At 47.9% G+C, this 22,362-nt stretch overlaps 1 protein-coding gene across 2 annotated transcripts in view; it reads right to left on the bottom strand.

Annotated features, from left to right (window-relative positions):
- GFPT1 (glutamine--fructose-6-phosphate transaminase 1) overlaps positions 1–22,362 on the bottom strand; it is a 35,917-nt gene that overhangs the window by 4,272 nt on the left and 9,283 nt on the right. The window contains exons 2-19 of one of the 2 annotated variants that reach the window (XM_071799402.1): positions 21,531–21,638; positions 20,616–20,723; positions 19,227–19,352; positions 18,126–18,184; positions 15,467–15,601; positions 14,546–14,607; positions 13,718–13,797; positions 12,782–12,835; positions 9,557–9,662; positions 8,154–8,317; positions 7,483–7,578; positions 7,092–7,189; positions 5,865–5,985; positions 3,551–3,708; positions 1,760–1,874; positions 1,361–1,488; positions 628–795; positions 153–314 (exon numbers count right to left, since the gene is read on the bottom strand). In XM_071799402.1, the coding sequence (XP_071655503.1) occupies positions 153–314; positions 628–795; positions 1,361–1,488; positions 1,760–1,874; positions 3,551–3,708; positions 5,865–5,985; positions 7,092–7,189; positions 7,483–7,578; positions 8,154–8,317; positions 9,557–9,662; positions 12,782–12,835; positions 13,718–13,797; positions 14,546–14,607; positions 15,467–15,601; positions 18,126–18,184; positions 19,227–19,352; positions 20,616–20,723; positions 21,531–21,638 (2,048 nt within the window). The remainder of the gene's footprint in view (positions 1–152; positions 315–627; positions 796–1,360; positions 1,489–1,759; positions 1,875–3,550; positions 3,709–5,864; positions 5,986–7,091; positions 7,190–7,482; positions 7,579–8,153; positions 8,318–9,556; positions 9,663–12,781; positions 12,836–13,717; positions 13,798–14,545; positions 14,608–15,466; positions 15,602–18,125; positions 18,185–19,226; positions 19,353–20,615; positions 20,724–21,530; positions 21,639–22,362) is intronic. The other variant, XM_065856548.2, reaches the window with a different exon arrangement.

Here is a 22,362-nt window from a genome sequence, read left to right as displayed (position 1 = left end):
AGCATCTGCTGGCTCTACCATTGAACCTGATCCTTCCAGGAGCTCAAGCAATGATACAGACAACCCCCAGACTTCCAGCATCACCCAACACGGCTTTTCCAGATCCACAGACAGCAAATACGGGTGCGGAAGGGAAGGAATGTGGTACTCACGTCGTATCCTCTGAGAACTGCCAGGTGGAAAGCCAGAAGCTGGAGGGGGATGACGCTCAGGATCCCCTGTAGACAGTCCACCGAATGGGGAACTTTGATTGTTCTTTTGTTGTTCTTAATTGTCTCGATGTCTTCCTTATCACAAATCACGACAGGTCGCCCCTGAAACAAAGGGAAACGTTGACCAAAAACAGGTCTGGAAGGGTCTTGTCTCACTTCTGTTCAGAGAGCCAGTGGCAAGAACTTTTTACTTAGAAGAAAATGGCTTAGTGTCCTGTAGCATATTTTAGGAGACAAACAAGCCACACTAAGCTTCTGCAATCTCTTGCAAAAATTGCACTTTAAACACCCAGAACATCTACTAAATTCACATTTCAGCCAGTGACACTAAAGCAAGGAGTTTGGGCGCCCTATAAACTGCTTTTAGATTCAAAGCAACACTTCCGATGCACTGTACATTTTGCCAGGTACTTACTTGCCGCGCAATGACCTGCTGGAGCGCGTTCTGGCACTTGGCGTACGTGTGGTCTCTCATGATGATCATGATCACGGGCATGAGTTTGTCCACCAGCGCGAGAGGGCCGTGCTTCAGCTCACCTGCCAGTATCCCTTCCGAGTGCATGTAAGTGATCTCTTTAATTTTCTGGATGGGGAAAAAAGTCATTTGTAGGACCTGTATCTTTCCCTGTGCGGGACATTGGTCTGTTTATAGCGAATTTTTAAAGCAGCGTTTTTTCTTTGAAAACAGTGTAAGACAAAACTTCTAACACTAAATACACCCCAGGCCTTATGATTTGCAACCAGTCCACACATCTGCCATCGCAGTCTTGAAGCAGGCAGGCAAACGCAAAGAGGACGCGTTTGCACGCCAGTGGGTGATGGCAGCGCTTACAACAACAGGAATCTCCCCAGAGGTCAAAACCTGCAGTATCCGGGTTTTACAAAGCAACACGCTCAGTTTTGGATGCTGCGCATTCCTGGAGATGCAGAAAACACACCCTTCCAGCCTCCTGTGGCTGTGACGCGACCTGGGGATCTTTAAGTCGAGCCTCAGCAGTGTTACGCTGAGTTGGAGCTGTTTGACCCCCTATATCAGCCAACACGCCAGAGCTGTTGGCTGCTGTTAAAACAACTTGTAGCCACTTGCTGTTTCCCGCAGTCCGGAGCTAAGTGTGCTCAAACCAGCTTGAAATAAAGAAAACTCTTACCAAAGCTCCCTCAAGACACGTGGCATAATGGTAGCCACGTCCCATGATGAGAACAGACTTCTGGTGGTACAGCTCCGTGGCCAGCTTCTGGATCTCATCATCCATGCTCAGCACTTCTTTAATTAAGTCTGGAAGGAAAAAGAAGAGTTCCAGTTGTGTGTGTGCCTCTCAAACTATACACCATTTAGACTTCAGACTTGCATAAAAACTGGAGTCGGTATTTTTTAATAGTCCAGTTTAGTGGGGTGAAGACATTAGAGAGAAGGTGGGTGCAGAAGCGCTTGCTAATGGCCACACTGCACACACGTGATCCCCTCGGGCTGTCATCAGGCACTGCTCAGGTTTGTCTCGCTATTGAGTTTCACTTGGTAAGACGCAATAGAAGCAGCAGTTCCCCACCTGGCAGTCCCTTTAGGCCGCGCATGATTTCCTTCCGCCGTTCCTGCATAGAAATTCTGTCATCGCACATCATCAGAGCAAACATCACCAGAGAGACAAACTGGCTGGTATAGGCCTAGTAAGGGGGGAAGAGAGAGAACACACGTCATTACAACAGTAACCAAACAGTTGTCACCTACTACATCAAATCCTTAGACCAGCTGTGGACTTTATTCTTAACGCAGCACCGAACGGCAGCTTTGAATCCAATGAAGCAGCAAAGATGGACATGAAACTCACAGGGAAAAGTCTCGTTTGAGCAGATCTCAAATGGAGGTGTGCGATGGCACCATCTCCTTATACTCCAAGGGACGAAGATACAACAAGCAAAATGAGATATTTCTAAGATTCCTTGGCAACTATTAAATTCTATTTTGTGACAACATCTGTTTTCTTCTTTACCGCAAGTAGATGCTGAAACACTGAAGATGGACAGAGCCACTGACTGGAGATGTCCAGTGGAAGCCCATCTGGCCATCGCCACAGCACAGCGACCTGAAATCGCTTTGGACCACAGGGAACGCCAAGGCGGCTGAAAAGGTCAGGGATTAAGAACAGATTCTGAACGCTTCACCTTGGTAATCTCCGTATTTGTCTAAAAGACCATAGTGTCACTGGCTTTGGGGAAGAATCATCTGCACAGGCAAGTGAAATTAGTGCTCAAGCTAAGGCAATTCTATTCACAAAACGATTTCAGGCACAGAATCAAGCAGCTATTGCAAAGTCTGGCCTCTGAAGCCCTTGTAAGACAAATGTTATGGAATGGTCTGCAGTGCCAGCCTGGGATTGAAGTTGCTTAGAAATAAGATGAAGGTTTGCGGTATTTCTGTTCCTTCCTAAACAATCATCAAACAATCATTTTGCTACACTGGGGAAGATTTAAATAGCTCCAAAGGAATCTATGAAAGCTTCAGTGATGCCGACGGGCAGAACTCGATATGGAGTGTGATCTACGTTGTCTGGGTGCAGCTGAAGGTTACCCAAGTAAAGAGCACCACACAGTCACGCTAACGATGTTTAGAATATGTTCTCAAAATGAAGTTCTGGACAAGCTTAGGGCAGAATCTTCTCAAGTTTGTATTTCATACACGCACAGCTTTGGTAGCTCTGCATCACCAGAGAGAAAATGCCATCTCCAGTTTTCTCCAAACTGTAACGCTGGCCTTGTGAAAACAACCCAGGGACAAACAACTCGCTCAAGAGTTTCTTGTCAGAGACTCATGAATTTTCCATGATCAAATTCCCCAATGAACTATTAAACTCAAAAGTGGTTTTTGGCTGAATTTATGTAACAGATTGACATCATCTCGCCTCTAAATATAACTAAATCAAAGCAGATTTCACCATGCAGAAGCACTTCATCAAAACGAAACGCAGGAAAGCGAGTTATTTTATACTGTATCACACGTAGCCAGATGCACCAACCACAGAATAATTCTGGTAGGACACAAATACTGGTGTTCCGTAAAAGACGGTTCCCCCATTTGCTGCAAGTTTAGTTTTACTATCACACTTTCTTCAGCAAAGTGTGCCAGTAAGGGCGGTTACACGCTGTCAAACCTTCTATAATCTTGTATTTCCATTTCCTTTTTTATCTTGAAAGAGTGTTGTACATGGTTGTTAACTACACAATCAATAGCAAAATCAATAGTCAAAAGGGAACGGAAAGCGTTTAATAGGACGTGTGCTAGAGCCAACACCGTCAGGGGGAGTTTTGGTAACACTAATGAGGACTAGAAACTAATGACTTACCTTGGTACTGGCAACCCCGATCTCCGGCCCTGCGTTGATATGGACTCCGCAGTCTGTCTCTCGCGATATGGAGCTGCCGACTGTGTTGGTTATTCCGACGGTCAAGGCTCCTCTCTCTTTGCAGTACCGAAGGCCCATCAGAGTGTCTGCCGTCTCACCTGCGGAGACAGGGATGGAGAGCCCTGTGTTGGTACTGCTGGCACTGCGGACGGAACAGCGCAGCGACTTCCCAAATATGATCCTAGAGCTTTGCATGTGTCTGCAAGTCAAAGGCATTAGTTGTTATTTCAGCCCCAGCGCACTGTGCTCTAACCCTAAAAAGAAAGTCAGAACACACAAAACCTAATAGTATTTGTTGCAAGGAAAAGTCACTATTGTGCTATGATTAAAAGAAAAGAAGGGGGGCGGAGTTCAAGTGTATCTTCTTCAACCAAAACAACTTTCCTCCTTTTGCTGGTTAATAAAACTTCCCTGGGGCAGGGTGGGGGGACAAGATGTGCCAGGGAGAGCTGGAGCGCATGGCGGATGCAATGGCACCAGCTCCCCCCGCCTCCCTGCCATGGAGGCCCATGGAGCTGTTTGCCGACGGTGCTCACCAACACCAGCAGAGCTTGAAAATCTGCTGTGAAAGAGGTTATGTCAAAATCTAATTATCCCCGCTCAAAATTAAACCTCGCTTAACATGTTGATTCAAAAACTCCTGATCTAAAGAAACAGAAAAAGTTGGTTTAAATGAACATGATGGGAAACCTTGCAGGGATGACCCCAGCAGTGCTGGGTGAGCTGAGCTCCACAGATGGGATTAGAAACCAAATTAACTGTGTATTCCATCTAGTGTTATCCACTTGCTTTCGGCCTAAAAGGACACAACCCCCCTCTTCTGAGTGCTCCTGAAGGTGACAGTAGAGAACAAAAGCCCCAGGGCTGGCTCGGTTCGCTTTGCCAGCACCCCAACACATAACTGCCGCTCTGCATCCAGACCTACTTAAAGCAAGTCTTAGAGGGTGCAATCTAAAGCCAGAAACACAGATTTATGTGCGGGGGGAACTGAGGTTATCTGAGCTCAATATTGGCTTTGTATTGAATCACAGAATAGAATAACAGAACAACTTCAGTTGGAAGAGACCCTCAGGATCATCAAGTCCAACCATAACCCAACTCCAGCACTGACCCATGTCCCTGAGAACCTTGTCTAAACGCCTTTTAAACGCCCCCCAGGGATGGTGACTCCCCCACTGCCCTGGGCAGCCTGTTCCAATGCCCCACAGCCCTTTCCATGAAGAATGTTTTCCTAATATGCAGTCTAAACCTCCCCTGAAACAACTTGAGGCCATTTCCTCTTGTCCTATCACTTGGTACCAGGGAGAAGAGACCAACCCCCTCCATGCTCCAACCTCCTTTCGGGTACTTGCAGACAGCGGGAAGGTCTCTCCTTGCCTGACAACGAAGCTCAGGGTGCAGGCAAATCTTTGTTAGTTTGGCACATGCAGCACTTGAGGGGACAGATGCGCCCCCAGTGTGTCCTCAGCGTGTTCCCTGTCACACCGGGACGGGACAGTTGCCAAGGGGATGGAGCAACATCTGCAGGTGTATTCCAGAAACCCAGGGAAAACCTGAACGTCTATGTGAGCCCCGACAAAGAGAGGAAATTCTGAGCTATTTGATACGGAGAAGAAAACATTGCTACCAAAAGAGTATTTTATACCTATAAAGTAACTACTAGTTTTAGTATCACACCTGAAGACCAGTTATGAAAATTTAAAATGGTAAATGCAACGGAGAGGAAAAAAATATTGTAGTTTTGTATTGGCTTGTCCTTGAAAATATTTTGAATGTGACATACATCGCTTTTTTATGCTTCAGGATGTCTTATATCTCCTATTCCACTCCAAGGCGGTTGTATTTTTCGATACTTGTGATAGTTTCATTTCTTCCATGTCGATTAGTATTTGCTAGTGCTTTAAGTAGAGAACTAAAACTATTCAAAAGAAACTATGGAACTGCCTTTACCCAGAGCTCAGCAGCATTTTTTCCATCTGTTGATTGATGGAATATTTCCTCACAGAGAAAGGAAACAAAACTACTGTTACCATATGTAAGGCTCGGCTCACTCCTGCGGCAGCACGCAGAGGGACGGGAGAACCGCTCTGTTTTTTCCCCATCTCTGGTGTGTGTGTGCCAACTTCTCTCACGCGTACCACATGCGATCCAGTGCTACGGGCAGGCACAAACACTTGGCCCTGCTGCCTTTTCCCTCCCCAGCGCACATGGACAGGAAAGAGGGGAGCGAGTGGGTGGTAAAGTGAGACCATACCTGACTGGCTGATGAAGAAACAAACATCGTCTCTGAAGACGGGGGTGTTTCTGTCCAAGAAGTCACTGGCTAATTCAACCATGACAGGTAATTCGGTCAGTTCTTCCAGAACCTGACGGGTCTGGTAACAGGAGATGTTAGAAAGTTACATATTACATCGTATTTAAATAAAATAAAGTGTTTGGAGTATGAAAAAAAAGCCGCCTGGTTGCCACACATTGGAAAATATTACTATCAAAATACCATGTGAAAATTAGCGCTGGATTGTATTTTGATTACTCAGTTTACCCACACTCCAGTCACGCAACCGCCGCTGTGAAAAGCAACCCTGCTTTTGGCACCGCAAAAAGCCTGTGAGGCCAACTCCTTCCTCACATGGAGACTCTTCTTAAATGCTAAGTCTCACTTATTATATAATACTACATATATATGGGGTAATACAGGCTGTCCTCTATCAGACTGTAACTTGTATTACTGAAGAACTCAGAAACCACCCCCTGTACCCAGGCCAAGCCAGAAACTTGTTTTGGCCAGTCGATGGGTTACTGTTAACATTATCTTACAGCACCAGCCAAGACGAACAAAAATCTTCTTGTCTGGTCCTTGTGAATCAGTGACCGTAGCTGTGTCTTGCAGCATTTCTGCGAGAAGCTAAAGGATTCCTCTGGGAAGTCACAGAGTACTTTTAATTGCAACATTATGGGCTGCCAAGCTACAATCTGAAAAGCCTTCATCTACAGCCATCGTGTTTTAACCGATGATTAGGTCAGGCCTTGACGAAACAAAACCCCACGCTGGCTCCAGGCAGTGTCAGTACTTCCGTGAGGTGCAAAGAGAAACCTCTTCCCCGTCCTGACAGCACAGGGTTGTTTCTAAGCCAGTGCCAGCACCATCTGCCTAAATAACAAAGGAGGGAATGCTCTTGCATTCTCTTCCCCTGCCAAATGTCTTTAATCACAGAGCAGGTTTTGTTTTTTAAAGCCTTCCATACCAAGGAAAGTCACAGGCAACGTTTTCATAAGTATTGGAGTTCTTCAGCTTTTCCTTCCTATTGCTGTTGGTGGTGAAACTCTGGCATGCGCAGCTCTCAAAAGGTTTCCATTCATCAGTGCGCTCTTGGTCTGTCTTAACCTCAAATCAGTTCTTAACCTGCTCGGCACAGGCAATACTGGGCTTGCTGTTCAGTTCCAGCTACGGCTGGCACACAGATCAAGACTGACCACTTACCGCAACTCCAGCGTGATAACTTGTCCCACAAGCGATAAGGATTAAACGACGACACCTCTGAATCTCCTTAATGTGATCTTTCAACCCACCAAGATTTACTGTAAGAAAGATTCAGGCAGAAAAATTAGGCTGAGCAGGCAGCAGAAATGCGCAGGTTTACGGGTGCTAACACACAGTGCGGTACCATCTCCATCACCCGCTTTTCAAAAGATACATCACAAAAGTAATCTTGCCACCAGCGCGTGTAATTCTGAATTGCACCCTGTGAGATGTGCACATCGCCTTACACCGGCGTGTTTTACTGTCCCATGTGATCACCTGCTCTATAATTACTGTGAATAACTGCGAGATACTGAGCTGTCAAAAATGGAGGTGGTTTAATCTCAATTACCAGTGTAGTCATCGAAGTTGACCCTTCCTCTCATTGTATTAACGACAGATTCTGGTTGTTCGAAAATTTCCTTCTGCATAAACGAGCTGAAGTTACCTATAAAAGAAAGAAAGAAACAAACCAAATGAGAACATTTTAAATTACCTCCTGGTAAGTTACGTTCTTCCTGTGTATATAGGGAAAAGATTGGACCAGAGTTATTGTCACCAGTTAGAGATTATGAAGCTGATACATCTTTTTTCTGCCAAAACAGCTCATCAAGAGCACTAGATTCAGGTTCCTAGAATGTGTCAGTGAAGGCTCAGATCCAGAACAACGAGCCTGCTGGGGATCAGCCTTGGGAAGAATGGATCCCTCGGAGCAGGACTCCAAACCCTCAGCCCCACAACTCTCCTCGTTAGGGTGCCAGCAGCAGCAGGGCAAGTCCCATTAGATGTAAGGACAATTATTTTCACCCTGAGGGTAGTGAAGCACTGGAACGGGTGCTCAGCCAGGCTGTGGGATTCCTGTCCTTAGAGATATTCCAAGCTTGATTAAACAAGGCCCTTTACCACTCTGCTCTACTGGGCCCTGCTTCTGAGCCAGAGCAGATGACCTCCAAAGGTCGTCTTCATCCTGAGCGACTCTGTGACCCCTGTGCATCTCCACAGGTGACATCCAGAAGATTTTACCCTTCATAATTTGCTGAAGTTCCATCTGCAGGGTTTGGACGGCGCGTCCGGGGTGGTCGCCTGCTGTGCGTTTAATCCGGTGGATGGAAAGACGGCCATCGACCACAGCCGCTACGTCATCGTCCTCGAGGAAAATCACTCTGTTGGTATGCTCAATGACAGCGCTACAAAAGAACACACCATTTGCCACAAGACGTTATTCTCCACAGAAGGATGAGGGCTACAGCCCTATTTACAACCCAACATACAGCTTTAGATTCAAGAAAATTACACATTTCAATGGAATTTCTTTTAAAATAAGAGGAATACTGTAAAGTACATTTCCACACTGCCAATATACCTGGATTTTTTTCCATCTACCTCATTATTAACTTCAGTGCCTGCTTTAAGAAAAAACTATGAAGTCCTCAGACAAAGCAGCATGTGCAGCAATGTGATCGAACCGTTAGGAGCTAGAGAGCGGGAGTCAGGAGCACAGGGAGCCCAAGCACACAGGTGCTCAACTACAGGTGCAGAATCCACTCTTGGTGTCTCCACTGATGAGCCATTGTCCCTCCCTGCATCTCATTTTCCCATCTATAAAACTGGGGACGGCTTGGCCACCTGGTAAAGTACTTTGAGATCCACCTAGGAGCATTCCAAGGACTACGTTCTATCGAATACCTGCAGTTTACTTAGGGAAGGTCAATACTGGAAGTACCAGTGGGGTTTAAGATCTTTGACAAGGTTTTCATTTGTACTCTCTCTTAGTTGAACAAGGCAATTTGTACTGGAATACATCAGCTCCCGATTTTAGTAGCTTTTGTTCTGACCTTGGGCAAGTCACTGAAAAGCTCTCTAAAATCAGAACACATCAGCTGTCCTAAGAGTCTCCAAAATGCTCTGACCAGACATCAACCACAGCAGTATTTACATTTCTGGAAGAAGTACTCATTTCCTTAATGTAAAGAAAACCAAAAGCTCTGGGAAAGCTGCTGTCAAGTGAGTCTTTCCTCCCTTTGCTGGGATTGAAATAAACCGCCTTTGATGACAAGGGAATTGCGTGTGTGCAGAGATCCCTGGAGAATCAACACAATTCTGATAATGAGCGTCTGTCCTCTTAATTTAGGTGAGTACTCAGGTTTTCTATCACTTACCTCTGGAGTCTTAGCAACAGATGTGCTTCAAGAAGGGCAACACCTCTATTCCAAAGTGAGTGGTCAGTTCTTTAACAGAAACTCTAATCCACCTCTATCTCTTTCAGGGCTGCATGTGGCAACTAGTTAATGTTTGTAAAGTAACGGCCACTTATATATAATGTACTATTACTCATAAAGAAACCACAACCTCCCCATCTCTTGTCCAAGGCCCCAGCTTTAAGTGGCACATTTTACATAAGCTAAAAGATACTTTAGAAACATTACCTCGCATCAGAAGCAAAGTAGTACTCCACAGCTTTCTCCTCAACGGGGAAAAGGCAGGTGGTGCTGTCAACACGAGACAGGTTGCAACTCCCCTTCTTGTCTTTACCTAAAAGACACGCGGGTCAGGTAGAGCGCAGAGCAACACAGCTGGAACGCGGCTGCAGTCGCCTCAAGCAGGGGCCCCAAGGCACGGTACCAACATGAAGCACTATTTTCATCACCGGGAGCGCTCACGGTAAATTGAACAGTGACAACAGAGCAGGGCAGAATACAAGCACTCGTATTATTGCGCCCTTTCTCGGTTTGCTGGCAAGGTCTTTGAATTAAGTCTGCAAGTGTAACGTTGGTGCAGAGTTTTAAGTTCAGAGGAAAATATCAGTAAAAATTCAAATGAAAGTTTATGTGTGGCTCTACTAGGAAAAGAGAATTCATGCTGCTTTCTGAGCAGTCACATTTACCGACATTTTCCCAGTTGAATCTGCCTGGTTTATCATTTTAAGTTTCTCTTGTGCTCCTGTTTCACTCACTTTCCCAAGGCTTTGAGAATTCGAGCAGGATTGCTCTTATTTTGTCAGTTATTCTCAGCACTGGGCAAAATTACGGAATCAGAGAATAATTCTCGTTGGAAGAGACCCTTAAGATCACAGAGTCCAACCATAACCTAACTCTAGCACTAAACATTGTCCCTGAGAACCTCAGGGACAAACTCCTCCAGGGATGGTGACTCCAGCACTGCCCTGGGCAGCCTGTTCCAATGCCCCACAACCCTTTGGAGAAGAAATTGTTCCCACATCCAACCTCAACCTCCCCTGGGCAACTTGAGGCCGTTTCCTCTGCTCCTGGCGCTTGTTCCTGGGGAGCAGAGCCCGACCCCCCTGGCTCCAAGCTCCTTTCAGGCAGTTCAGAGATCAGAAGGTCTCCCCTCAGCTCCTGTTCTCCAGCTGAACCCCCAGCTCCCTCAGCCGCTCCCATCACACTTGTGCTCCAGCCCCTCACCAGCTCCGTTCCCTTCTCTCCACTCGCTCCAGCACCTCAAGGGCTTTCATGAGGTGATCCCGCCACCTCTGGGGCCACCATTTTGTGCGCTGAGGTGATTTTGGTGCCGCCATTTTGAGCCCTGAGCTGAGGGGCCCAGAACTGCCCCCAGGATTCGAGGTTTTTCCTCCCCAGGTCCCAGCACAGGTTCGGTCGCTGCCCTGGGCCTGCTGGCCACACCGTGCTGGTCCCAGCCAGGATGCTGTGGCCTCTTGGCCACCTGGGCACACGCTGGCCCATGTTCAGCCGCTGGCACCAACACCCTCCAGAAATTCTTTCAGAGCTGTACAACCACACTGTTCCACTGAGCACTGGCAGATATAACTCCAACCTATTTTTTTCTGGCTGAGCTAATGTGTTCAGACACAGATGAGGAAATCCATGATTAAGTATTCAGTCCTGAACTATCACACACAACCACCTCATTCTGATCCAAGTTGTACAACTGGCGATCTGCTGCGAGTCTTATGCTATTGCCAGGGAAGTATCCATGAGTACTGAAGGACACAGGACTAAGAGTCTGAAAAACTTGTACTAAGCCTTAAAGAAGTTCAGTGTTTCACTAGGGATCCTTTCTGAAGCACTCTGGCAATTCCCAATATTCTCTAATCCTCCACCTCCTCTTTAACTGCAGAAAATACTTCTCAGTGGCAGCGCTCATCAGGAATGCAGATGAGAACCAAAACACCTACTGCTCAAACAGAATTATTTGCAAGTGGTAACGGGTGAGGGTGGATTAATCAGCTTATCTGGCAAAACGTGACTATTGCTGAAGAACAACAGCATTGAAGGTCCTCTCTTATATATCCCATAAACTCTGATGTCGTGTTTCACCTACTGGATACTGATCTGATTCGGTGATGTCGGTAAAGCTCATGACGTTTAAATTTGTACTTCTGTCCATGAAAAGGTGCAGATAAAATACTGCTTTCATGTTGATACTCAGTAAGAAGGTTCCACTCCAGCTTCGAGCCCTCCACTTTTGTGATTAAATCAGTAAATGAGGAGAACGATTCCTTTGTTGTTGAGACAGGACAGACGGATTTGTTGTTGAGAAAGGACAGAGCAAAGGTGTTAGTGGCCGTTCTCCAGCAGAAGCACCCATTCTTGACCAAAACATGCAAATTTTGTTTCTCAAAATACAACATTTCCCTGCATTGACTTTATTATGTTGCATTGCTTTCCTGTATTAGATTCCTCCCCAAGCTGCAACTGGAACGTGTTCTTGTGCACATACACGTGCGCCGTACGGGAATCTTACCAAGGAGCGATTGAAAAGGTACTGTGAGTACTGTCAGCCAATTATGGTTGTTATGTTACCTATGGATTTGTCCATCCATTGTCCATTTGCCTATGGATAACCTGAGCCATTGTTCTACAGCACCCACCTCCCATTTACTGGAATTTAGAAGCAACACAGAAGTAACTTTTAAGTTTTTCCCTTCTCAATCAAAGGACGGAGATGTCACGGAGAATTAACACAGGTACAGGAAAAAGGTGGTGGGGGGCACATTTTGAACGTATTTTGATCCCACCTCACTCTATTTTTGACAATCCCAAGCACATGGCAGCTCTCAAAGGTCCTACAGCACAGATTCTGCCATGCTTACCTGAGCAGCATCAAAGCTGTGATTTCTGTAAGGAGAGTTCTCAGATGACAGCATTATACAACTAATGAAACAGTGATTAACAGTCAAAATTCTCTAACCCATACATTTCATATGGTCCATTTTTCAGAAAAACCAGCTCCTGGAATCACAGAATGTCCTGAGCTGGAGGGACCCACAAGGATCATGGAGTCCAACTCCTGTCCCTGCACAGGACACCCCACAGTTCACACCGTGTGTCTGAGGACGGTGTGGGTTTATTTTAAGGTAATTTAGTGTTTCCTCCTGTACTCAGAGCTGCAGGGAGCACGCAGCACAACCTGCGCCAAGCCATCAATTTTGTGCACAGGCCGAGCACGATGTCAGAATATTTGAAATGGGATGGGTGGATTTTCCTGCGTCGCTCTTGGTGTTTATGATCAATAAGGAATTTTGATTATCCCATTTTTTTCACTACCCTACACGGAAAGCAATAAGCACATATTAAAGAGACAATGCATATCTCCCTCATTGATGATTTCTTTTCTAACGAACTGGAGGATTTGTCTGAAATTTCAAGTATTAGATTTTCTCTGGTAGGCACCTTCCTCCATTTTTATGGATATTCCATCAAAAGAATGATCCATAGATTGTACCGCTGAAAGTGTAATTGGAAAAACAAAACAAACTTCAGATAATCCATGGAAAACAAAAAAGTGTTACATACATACATTAAGGATTACTGCTAATTACCCAGCATCAACCAAGAGTAAATATAGATGCAGCTTGCTGGGACTGGTTCTTCTCGTTACATGGCAGCGAGCGATCGTTAGCGGCTCTGCCAGGAGCAGCGAGACCCCACGAGTCCGGAGACCCAGCCCAGCGCCACGGGACGGGCACAGCGGGAGATTACAGGGTAATTCTGAGCCGCTTTTCATTTGCCAGCGCGCAATTACGTGTCTATGATGGTAAAACACGCGTGTGAGAGGAAGACGGACAGACAACATAAATATGGATTGCCACACAAAGGGTAACAGCATTCAAATTCAGAAGTTCTCTTGGCGGGGTGGGGGAAAGGTTTGTGACGGTGGAAAGCCCGCGGCCCACGCCGCACCATCCGTTTTGTTCTTGAAAACAACCAAATCCGTGAATGACAACCTGCCATACACACATCAGTATCTAAGCCAATTATACTGTTAACTTTACTATTCTGAACTATTTTATCCTATTCTGCTGCATCAAGATGTGTTTTACTTGCAACCACTGGACATTAAAGCTTTGATTATAAACCTGGTGTACAGGCAGACACTGGGAAGCAAAAGCACATCCCTCAGCAGATAAACTCGAGGTATATGGTGGCATAGCATGTGGTTAAAAACTCACTTTAAAAAGAAAAATCTCGTTTTTATAATGGTTAAATGTACAGGTGCAAGTTTGAAAGTGTAACATGTATTCCAGAGCACACAAGCGTGCGTTGTCCCTGCCCGTCCATGGGTCTGGGTGTTCGGGAAGCTCCTGGGGAGGGGGTGCTGGCGCTTACCCGTCCGGTACAGGATGGGGATGTGGTCGGTGGAGAGCTTGTGCTCGCTGCGCACTCCGATGAGCAGGGGGCTGCCTCGCCTGCAGAAACACATCGAGTTACAACCCTCCGCGCCCCAAGATCCATCACCCTGACGGCCGACCCGAAGGGACCGCGATTCTCTGAACTGAGCTAAAGAAGAGCCAGCTCCTCCCAGGTAAGTTGTTGGTGCTACAAACAGGGGAGGCCCAAGACAGAGTGAAGGAATCTCTGAATAAACAGAACACAAGGACATGAGGAATCAAGTTTAACGGAAACTCTGCAAAAGTAACTGCAATCCCATGGACACTTGAACCAGGAACGCACCGGCTGTTGCTCATGGTATGGACACAGAGCCAGCAGCACCCAAATCCAAACGCTGTGCTGGTGCACGTGGTTAAACCAACCCGACTGATGCTGACATTTAAAAGCAGAGTCCAAAACCCAAACACCAGGCTGGCCCAACTTCAGTCAAACAGAGGACTTGTCCAAATGCTGCCACAGTGGCAAACAGAAGGGAAAAGATAAAACCATCTCCTTTCAAATCTCTCACAGCCACAGAGTCCACAAAACAAGTTAAAAAGCTGTTCCAGACCGGTTGTGGTGCAGGTGGTCAGTAGGAAATTTTCAGAACATTTTGGGAATTTGCTGTTATGATTAATGGAAAACAAGAGAAAGGAAATGGACAAACAACAGCCACCTTCACCCAGCATGTACAGCCTGATGAGAACAACCTCTACTCCACTGTCTAACCAAGGGGGGACAAAAAAAAGTGACATATAGAATGTTCTTTCTCACAGCGAGACTTACCTGGTACCAACCGCTTGACCAGGATAATGGACACTTTTGAACACAAGGGCAAAAGCACCTTCCTGGAACAAGAGAAATACAAACTGTTCATCCTTTCATTTGAGGCCCAGGACACCATTCCAGGATTCCCAGCACAGCAGCTGCAAATGAATGAGATACCGAGCAGGTGGCTGTGAAGCTTTCCGAGCCCCCTCACTGAAGTGTCACTGCTCCCAGCCCGGGGAGCGCATCCTCAACCACCAAATGAGCCTTCTGAACCCCCAAACTGACACTGCGCTCAGCTGTCACCCCTGCAAGCGCTCCTGCCTTAGGTCAGAGTGCAGGGAGGTGACTTGCAAAGCTCCAGTAAAAGAAGTGACAAAACTGGGGTGTCTGCATGGTGCCACGGAATGTTCAGGAGAGCCACCACAACCTGCCAGCAAAATGTGTTCTTGGGCTATTGGTGCTGCAGCTCCTGCTAGGAAAATCACCAAAAAAGCATCTCCTGAAGATGTGGGATGAGGTGCTGGGCGCTGTTCCCGGAGCCCCGGCCGTGTGGAGCAGCTCCCACAAGGGGTCAGCACCTCTCTGGATGGAGCTTTGGGGAAGATGGGAAGCAAAAACTTAGTTCACTCTGTCCCGCTCCCTGCACACTCACCACCCAACACACCAGGAACCGGCTGCCTCGAGATGCTGTTGCACCCCCAAATTTAGACACTTTTCACATGACTGACGTTAAAAGATCAATGTAAACATCTGAGGTGAACCGTCAGAGGTGGGAAAGACAAAACCGCTCCCAGCGTGTGCTGCAGAACGGCCTGTGGCACAGTCTGTGCTGCACCAGCCAGGTGACCCTGGGCAGTACTGGAGTACAGGTGGTTTTTGTGCCTGTGTCTGTCTGCGTGTGTGTGTTTGTCCCCATGTCCCCACTCCCAGCATTACCAGCTGCTGGATGACCCTCTCCACCAGGGTGGTGAAGCTGATGTCGTCGCTGTCGCGGTTGTCGTACATGTACTTGACCAGTTTGGCGATGCTCTCCGTGTCCGTCTCCGACTCGAAGTCATAGCCCTTGCTCTCCTGCAGCGACAGCAGGCGCTGGGTGACCGGCCTTCCCTTCCCGCCTTGCTCTTCCGTCCTTCTTTCCTTCTCCCAGCTGCCTTTCCTTCCCTTTCCCTTTTTCCTTCATTCCTGCACTGCCTTTTCCTTCCTTTCCTCTGCCGCCTTCTTCTTTCCTGCCTTTCCTGTTTCCTTTTCTTTTATTCCTCCTTTTCACTCTTTTCCTCATTTTCTCAAGCTTTTCCTTTTGCTTCTGCCTTCCTTCCCACCTTTCCTTTTCCCTCCTTTCTTCTTGCCTTTCTTTTTTTCCTTCCTTTCCTTTTCTGCCTTTCTTTCCTTCCTTTTATCCTTCCATACTGCATTTCTTCATTTTTTCTTCCTCTTTTTTTCCCGTCCTTCCCTCCTGCCTCTCCTTTTTCCTTCTTTCCCCTCCTCTTCCTTTGCACCTTCTCTTCGTCCCTTCCTGTCTTTCCTTTTTCTTCTCTTCCTCCTTTCCCTCCTTCCTGCCTTTCCTTTTCTTTCCCTCCATTTCCACTTCTTTCCCTTTTTAATTCCCTCCTGACTTTTCCCCTTTTATTTCCTGCCTTTCCTCTCTTCTGACTTTTTCATTCTTCTTTCCTGCCTTTCCTTTTTCCTCCCTTCATCTTCCTTCCTTCATAATTTCCTTTCATCCTTCCTTCCTGCCTTTCCTTTTTTCTTTCCTTCCTGCCCCTCTTCCCCTTTTCCTCCCCTCCTGACTTGTCTTCCTTCTTCTATTCCTTTTCCTTTCCCATTCCTTCATTTCCTTGCCCTCCTTTTCATTTCCTTGCCCTCTCATCCCTCCATCTCCTTCCCTCCTGTCTCCCCGCTGTGTCAGCACCAGTGAGGGAGCGAGGGGGGAAGCACAGGAGTGAGTGTGTGTGAGCAGAGGGGGAAATGCGAACACAAGAGCGAGTGTGGAATTGAGCGAGCGAGTGTGAGTGCACGCGGTAGTGAAAAAGGGATGGGAGTGTGTGTGCGAGTGCCAGAGGGTGGATGTGAGTGTGAGTGAGGATGAGTGTGAGTGCAAGTGGAGAAGGGAGTGGGGAGGGCGTGTAAGACAGAATGCAACAGTGTGCAAGCAGAACAGTGAGTGCAAGTGCGAGACATGGAGTGTGAGTGAGGGAGCAGGTCTGAGTGCAAACATGGAGTGAGCGTGCGAGAGCCCCCCTGAGTGTGAGCTGGGGAACGAGCGTGAGTGGGGCTGAGCACGAGTGCAGGAGTGAGCGCAGGATGATGGAAGAGTGAGTGTGAGTGCACAAGTGGCAGAGTGTGAGTGGAAGGGTAAAGGGAGCGAGTGTGAGAATACGAATGGGGTGAGGAGTGAATGAGGAGCGTGAGATGAGTAGAGAAGTGAGTGAGGAGTGAGTTGGGGAATGGGGTAGTGAGGAGTATATGAGTGGGGGAGTGAGTGTGAGTGGGGGAGCAAGCAGAGGAGTGTGAGTGGAAGGACAAGTGTGAGAATATGAATGGGGGCGAGTGTGAGTGGGGAGTGAGAGGAGTGAGTGGGAGAATTAGGAGAGCGAGTTGGAGGGAGGGAGTGAGATAAGAGCGGTGGGGTGAGTGGAGAGTCCAGTGTGAACAGGAGAGTGAATAAGGGAGTAGTGTTAGTGGGACAGTGAGTGTGAGTGGGAGGATAAGGGGGCATATGAGAGGGGGAGCGTGAGTAGTGAATCGAGTGCCAGAATGTGAGTGGGGGAGTGAGGAGTGGGAGGGTGAGTTCGAGTGAGGAAGGGAGAGTGAGAACGTGTGGGGTGGGTGGGAGTGTGTGGGTGAGTGGTGAATGGAGCGAGGGAGTGGGAGAGTATGGAGCGAGCAGAGTGTCAGTGGGGGGTGAGATGAGTGGGGGAGTGAGTGGGGCGAGGGGAGTGGGAGTCCAGACTGTGCGTGAGTGGGAGTGGAGAAGAGTAACAAATGTGAGTGGAAGAGTGAGGAAGAGTGTGAATGGATGAGTGTGAGTGGGGGAGGAAGTGGAACAATGAGGGGTGTGTGAGTGGGGGAGTGGGAGAATGTGAGTGCGGAATGAGTGGAGGAGTGAGTGGGAGGGAGGGAAAATTTGGGCGAGTGAGAGTGGGAGAATCGGAGTGGGGAAGTGTGAGTGGAGGAGAGTGAGTGAGGGTGTAAGGGAGCAAAGGGGGAGCGCAAGTTGGGGTGAGAATGCCAGAGTATGAGTGGAGGAACGTGGTGGGTGGGGAGTGGGAATATGAGTGAGCAGGGCAATGCCGGTAAGGTAGAGAGGGAATGCGGGGATGCAAGTGTGAGAATGTACTCACGTTGTAGAAGAGTTACTGTGAGAGTGTAAGTGGAGGAGTGGGAGTGTAAATGAGCGAGAGTGTGAGTGTTAAAGTGCAAAAATATGAGTTGGGGAACATGAACAGAGGAGAGTGAATGTGAGTGTGGGAGTGAGAATATGAGGAGGGGTGAGCGGAGGAGTAGGATGAGTGGGGAGTGAGTAGGGAAACATGTGAAAGCAAACGTGAGCGGAGCAGGAGAGCGAGGCTCACACACATACACACGGATCACTCACCAGGAACTTCCGCAGGTCTTTGTAGTTGGTGATGATGCCGTTGTGGATGACGATGAACTCTGGGGACAGAGGAAAGGCCCCGCTCAGCCCCACACCAGCCCCGTGTCACACAGCAGAGAGCACAAAGCTTTGTGTGCAAAGAGCTTGGTGGAACAAGAAGTTTCACCTCCTTGCTCTGCCCCATTTGGTAATGGCAGAAGATCATGACCCAGCTGGGACCAGGGCTACCCAGACCCAGCGTTAAACCCCACGCTCCTCCTGCCACCTCATCAGTGCTGCAGCTACACCCAACACCAACCACGCTGCACAGAGCAGACCAACCCCCTTCCCTACAGTGCTGATTATGAAAAAAACATTAATAAATCGGGAAAAAAGTATACAAAATTAAATTCCGAAGAGCAGCCACAAAAATCCTTACCATCCAATTTCATGTAGTTTAGAATCATAGAATCATTTCAGTTGGAAGAGACTCTGAGGATGATAGAGTCCAACCATAACCTAATCTAATGCTGGCACTGCCCCATGTCCCTGAGAACCTCATCTAAACGCCTTTTAAACCCCTCCAGGGATGGTGACTCCAGCACTGCCCTGGGCAGCCTGTTCCAATGCCCCACAGCCCTTTGGGGAAGAAATTGTTCCCACATCCAACCTCAACCTCCCCTGAGCAACTTGAGGCCGTTTCCTCTGCTCCTGGCGCTTGTTCCTGGGGAGCAGAGCCCGACCCCCCTGGCTCCAAGCTCCTTTCAGGCAGTTCAGAGATCAGAAGGTCTCCCCTCAGCTCCTGTTCTCCAGCTGAACCCCCCAGGTCCCTCGGCCACTCCCACCACACTTGTGCTCCAGCCCCTCACCAGCTTTGTCTCCTCCTCTGCACTGTGGCCGTGCATTCACCAAACCTCTTGGCACTAATTCCCATCCTTTCCAAGATCACTCACTGCTGTGAACCTACCCTGTGCCCAGAAATCTCAGCCAAACCTCCCTGGCTTCACACAACAGGGCTGGGCACCCTGGCCTGCAGTGACCCCCCAGCCCCAGCCACCCCTCCCAGGACACCCCAAGCACCAGGACAGCAGCTCTGGCAGCTCCTCGTGCCGTCGCACTCACCGTTGTTCTTGTCCGAGCGCTGCGGGTGGCTGTTGACAGGATTGGGCTCGCCGTGGGTGGCCCAGCGGGTGTGGGCGATCCCAAGGTGCACATCAAACTCGATGTCCAGGTCCATGTCCTGTTGCTCTGCAGCAAAAGCAGGAGAAGTTTTTAGCACCGAGGGGCCGTCCCCACCCCACAGCCAGAGTGGGAATCCCACCAGCCCTCCACGGGCCATGGGACGGCAACAGGGAAACAGAATCAGCAAACCAAACAAATCATTGGGTGTGTTTTCAGGAGACTCTGAATGCAGAGGCACACAAGCAACCTGCCTGCACTCCTCACAGCATCAACATTACAAAGGAACATCTTAAGAAATAATCCAACCCTAATTTCCCTCTCTGGGGTGCACCTTGACATCTTGTCACCTGCCGGACACCGTCAGTTGTGACCAAACCAACCTGGCTCACAGTTCCATATCGCTACAGTTAGAATATTACTATTTATCACTCACACTTGTCTCTAGGACACACACCATTAGCATCCTTTTTTTCCACAACTGTCTCCACAATCTCTTTAATACTGTATATCCTGTTTCTGTAATGCACACACCTGGCCTTTTCAGTTCCCAGTTGTCTCTAAACGTACCCACTTTCCATTTGGATGAACAGCACCCTGCACCATGAGGTTAACACTAATTAGGCTTAAAAGAAGTAGTTAAGTTACAGCAACACAGCAGCTCTTGAATGCCAACCAGAGCCCCCGACCCCCCTGAAAAGCATCTGCCTGACCTGTGTTCCACACCCAACGACTTGGGGATTTTTGCATTCTGCACAGATTTAATCAATGTTTAAACCAAGGGAATATAAAGAGGTAGAAACAGACACAAAGTCCTGACTCTCTGTATTCTCACCAATCCGACAGTTACACACATACACGCTCCTGAAACCATTGCTTAGCCCATCACTACAGCTTTAGTTGGGACAAGCATTACATATGAAAATCTAGAATTATACTGGTGAAGTTATTAGAGCACTTGTCATTTTGCCCAAGCTCTAGGTCTCTGATAATTATCTCCCAGTAATTCCCCTTTCCCCAGTTTAAGGAGTTTTTTGTCTGGGTTTTCTTTGGTCTGTTTTCTAAAAAATGTATTTCATGTCTATTTTATTTCAGAAGGATGTGATTCATTTGTCTTGAGAAATTAGGGCTTCTCTGGAACTCCGTGACGACATCCCCAGGGTCACTGGGTTCTTCACAACACACACATCAGCCTTCGCATCTCTGGCACTTCATACACAGTTGTTTGGAAATAGCATTTCGGGGCAAAACAGGTGATACTCAAAACACAAATGAGATGAGAGGACATTCCAAGGAAAGAGAGCAGGCGAAGAACAAAAGGGAAATACATACTGTGAACCTCCTCGTCCAGAGCCTTCACCTTCCCCTTCTGTTTGATGAGCTGGATTTTACAAGCGTTGGCTTCCCAGTCTTTGTCATTCCCGCCATCGATTCCCACACCTGACACCGCCGCAGAACATGAAGAAAGATTTAAGTACAGAAGGTATATTACAGCGCTTTCTGTGAACAGTGTCTATTTGATTTATTTAAAACGCCTCCTTTCTCCCCCACAGGCTGACCCTCCGAATAAAGGCAAAAAGCCCCTCAGATTGGAAGTGAGTTTTCCCTTTGTTATCTTGAAGTTACTTTTAAAGCCTTAGACAACAGGGATCATGAATGTTTATAGAGATTAATATACAGGGGTTAATGGGAGTCAATGGGGATCAACATGGTTCAGTGGGGGTCAATGGGGGCAACTGCATGTCAATCAGGGGCAATGGGAGGTCAGTGGGGAGCAACTGGGGGCCAGTGGGGTTCAACAGGAGTCAACGGGGTCCACGGGGGGTCAATGGGGTTCAATGGGGGTCAGTGGGGTTCAACGGGGGGTCAGTGGAGCTCAATGGAGTTCAATGGGGGTCAATTTGGGCAACTGCATGTCAATCAGGGGCAATGCAGAGGCAATGAGGGGGTCAATGGGGAGCAACTGGGAGGCAGCGGAGTTCAACAGGGGTCAATTGGGTTCAATGGGGGTCAACAGGGGGTCAGTGGGGTTCAATGGGGGTCAACAGGGGGTCAGTGGGGTTCAACAGGGGTCAATGGGGCTCAACGGGGTTCAATGGTGTCTATTGAAAGTTAATCCAAACCTCTGACCACATGATCACAGGGCCATCCAATTTGTGTTTCAGCTTTCTTCACAAACACACCACAAAACCCATCATTCACAAGCCAAAATTCAAACGAGAACCATTACTGCTCCGAGAGCGGTACCTGCAGAGTCGTAGCCTCTGTACTCCAGGCGCTGGAGCCCTTTGATAAGGGTCTCCAGGATCTCCCGTCTGGTCCGGGGAACATGGTAGTTCAGGTAAGCAAAGATCCCTGTATGGGGGAAAAGAGCGTGATCTTGTAACAAAGCCACAGCTGAGGAAACTCCGTCCGCACCATCTACTTAGTACGGGCAATAAGTTAAAACCCAGACAGGGCTCCATGCGGAACCCGCGCAGAAGGTACCTCCACATTTGCAGCTTGTCCTGACCCCACCTGAGGTCCGATGGAGACGTCACCAACATTTAAGAGATCAAAACTAACCACAAAACACCAGCGTCCTCATCGTGATGCTGAAAGCAACTAAACAGGACAAGCCTGGGCGCGATGGGTAAAGGTGTGAGATGCACCTACACGACTTCAGGAGACACCATGGGACAGGAACCTCGCCACTGCACACGAACACTTGGTTCACCAACCTGACAGAGAACCACCTTCAAAAGGAATCCCTCCTCTAACAGCTTTCTCCATCCCTCCCACAGACTCACTAAGGAAAAAAAAGATGAATTTAACTCTCACAAATTAACACCCTCAAACTAATGGAGCTGCTTTTCCTGTAGGTTGCAAAGGAAGAGAAATTGTTGCTTCTATTTCTAAGCAGTGATGGGGACACACAAATTCTTACATCTCCAATGCCAACCACAGCACTATTCCAACAAAATTTCCTTTGGTGGCATCATGAAGCAGCAGCATGAGAAGAGATTTACTGGACGCTAGAAATATCTGTAATGAAATCTACCTTCCACCCCATCTAAAATTTTAAAGGAGAAAAATATCT

This window comes from Patagioenas fasciata, chromosome 26 (assembly GCF_037038585.1).
Source record: "Patagioenas fasciata isolate bPatFas1 chromosome 26, bPatFas1.hap1, whole genome shotgun sequence".
Lineage (NCBI taxonomy): Eukaryota > Metazoa > Chordata > Aves > Columbiformes > Columbidae > Patagioenas > Patagioenas fasciata.
This window is presented reverse-complemented; position numbering and strand designations above follow the sequence as displayed.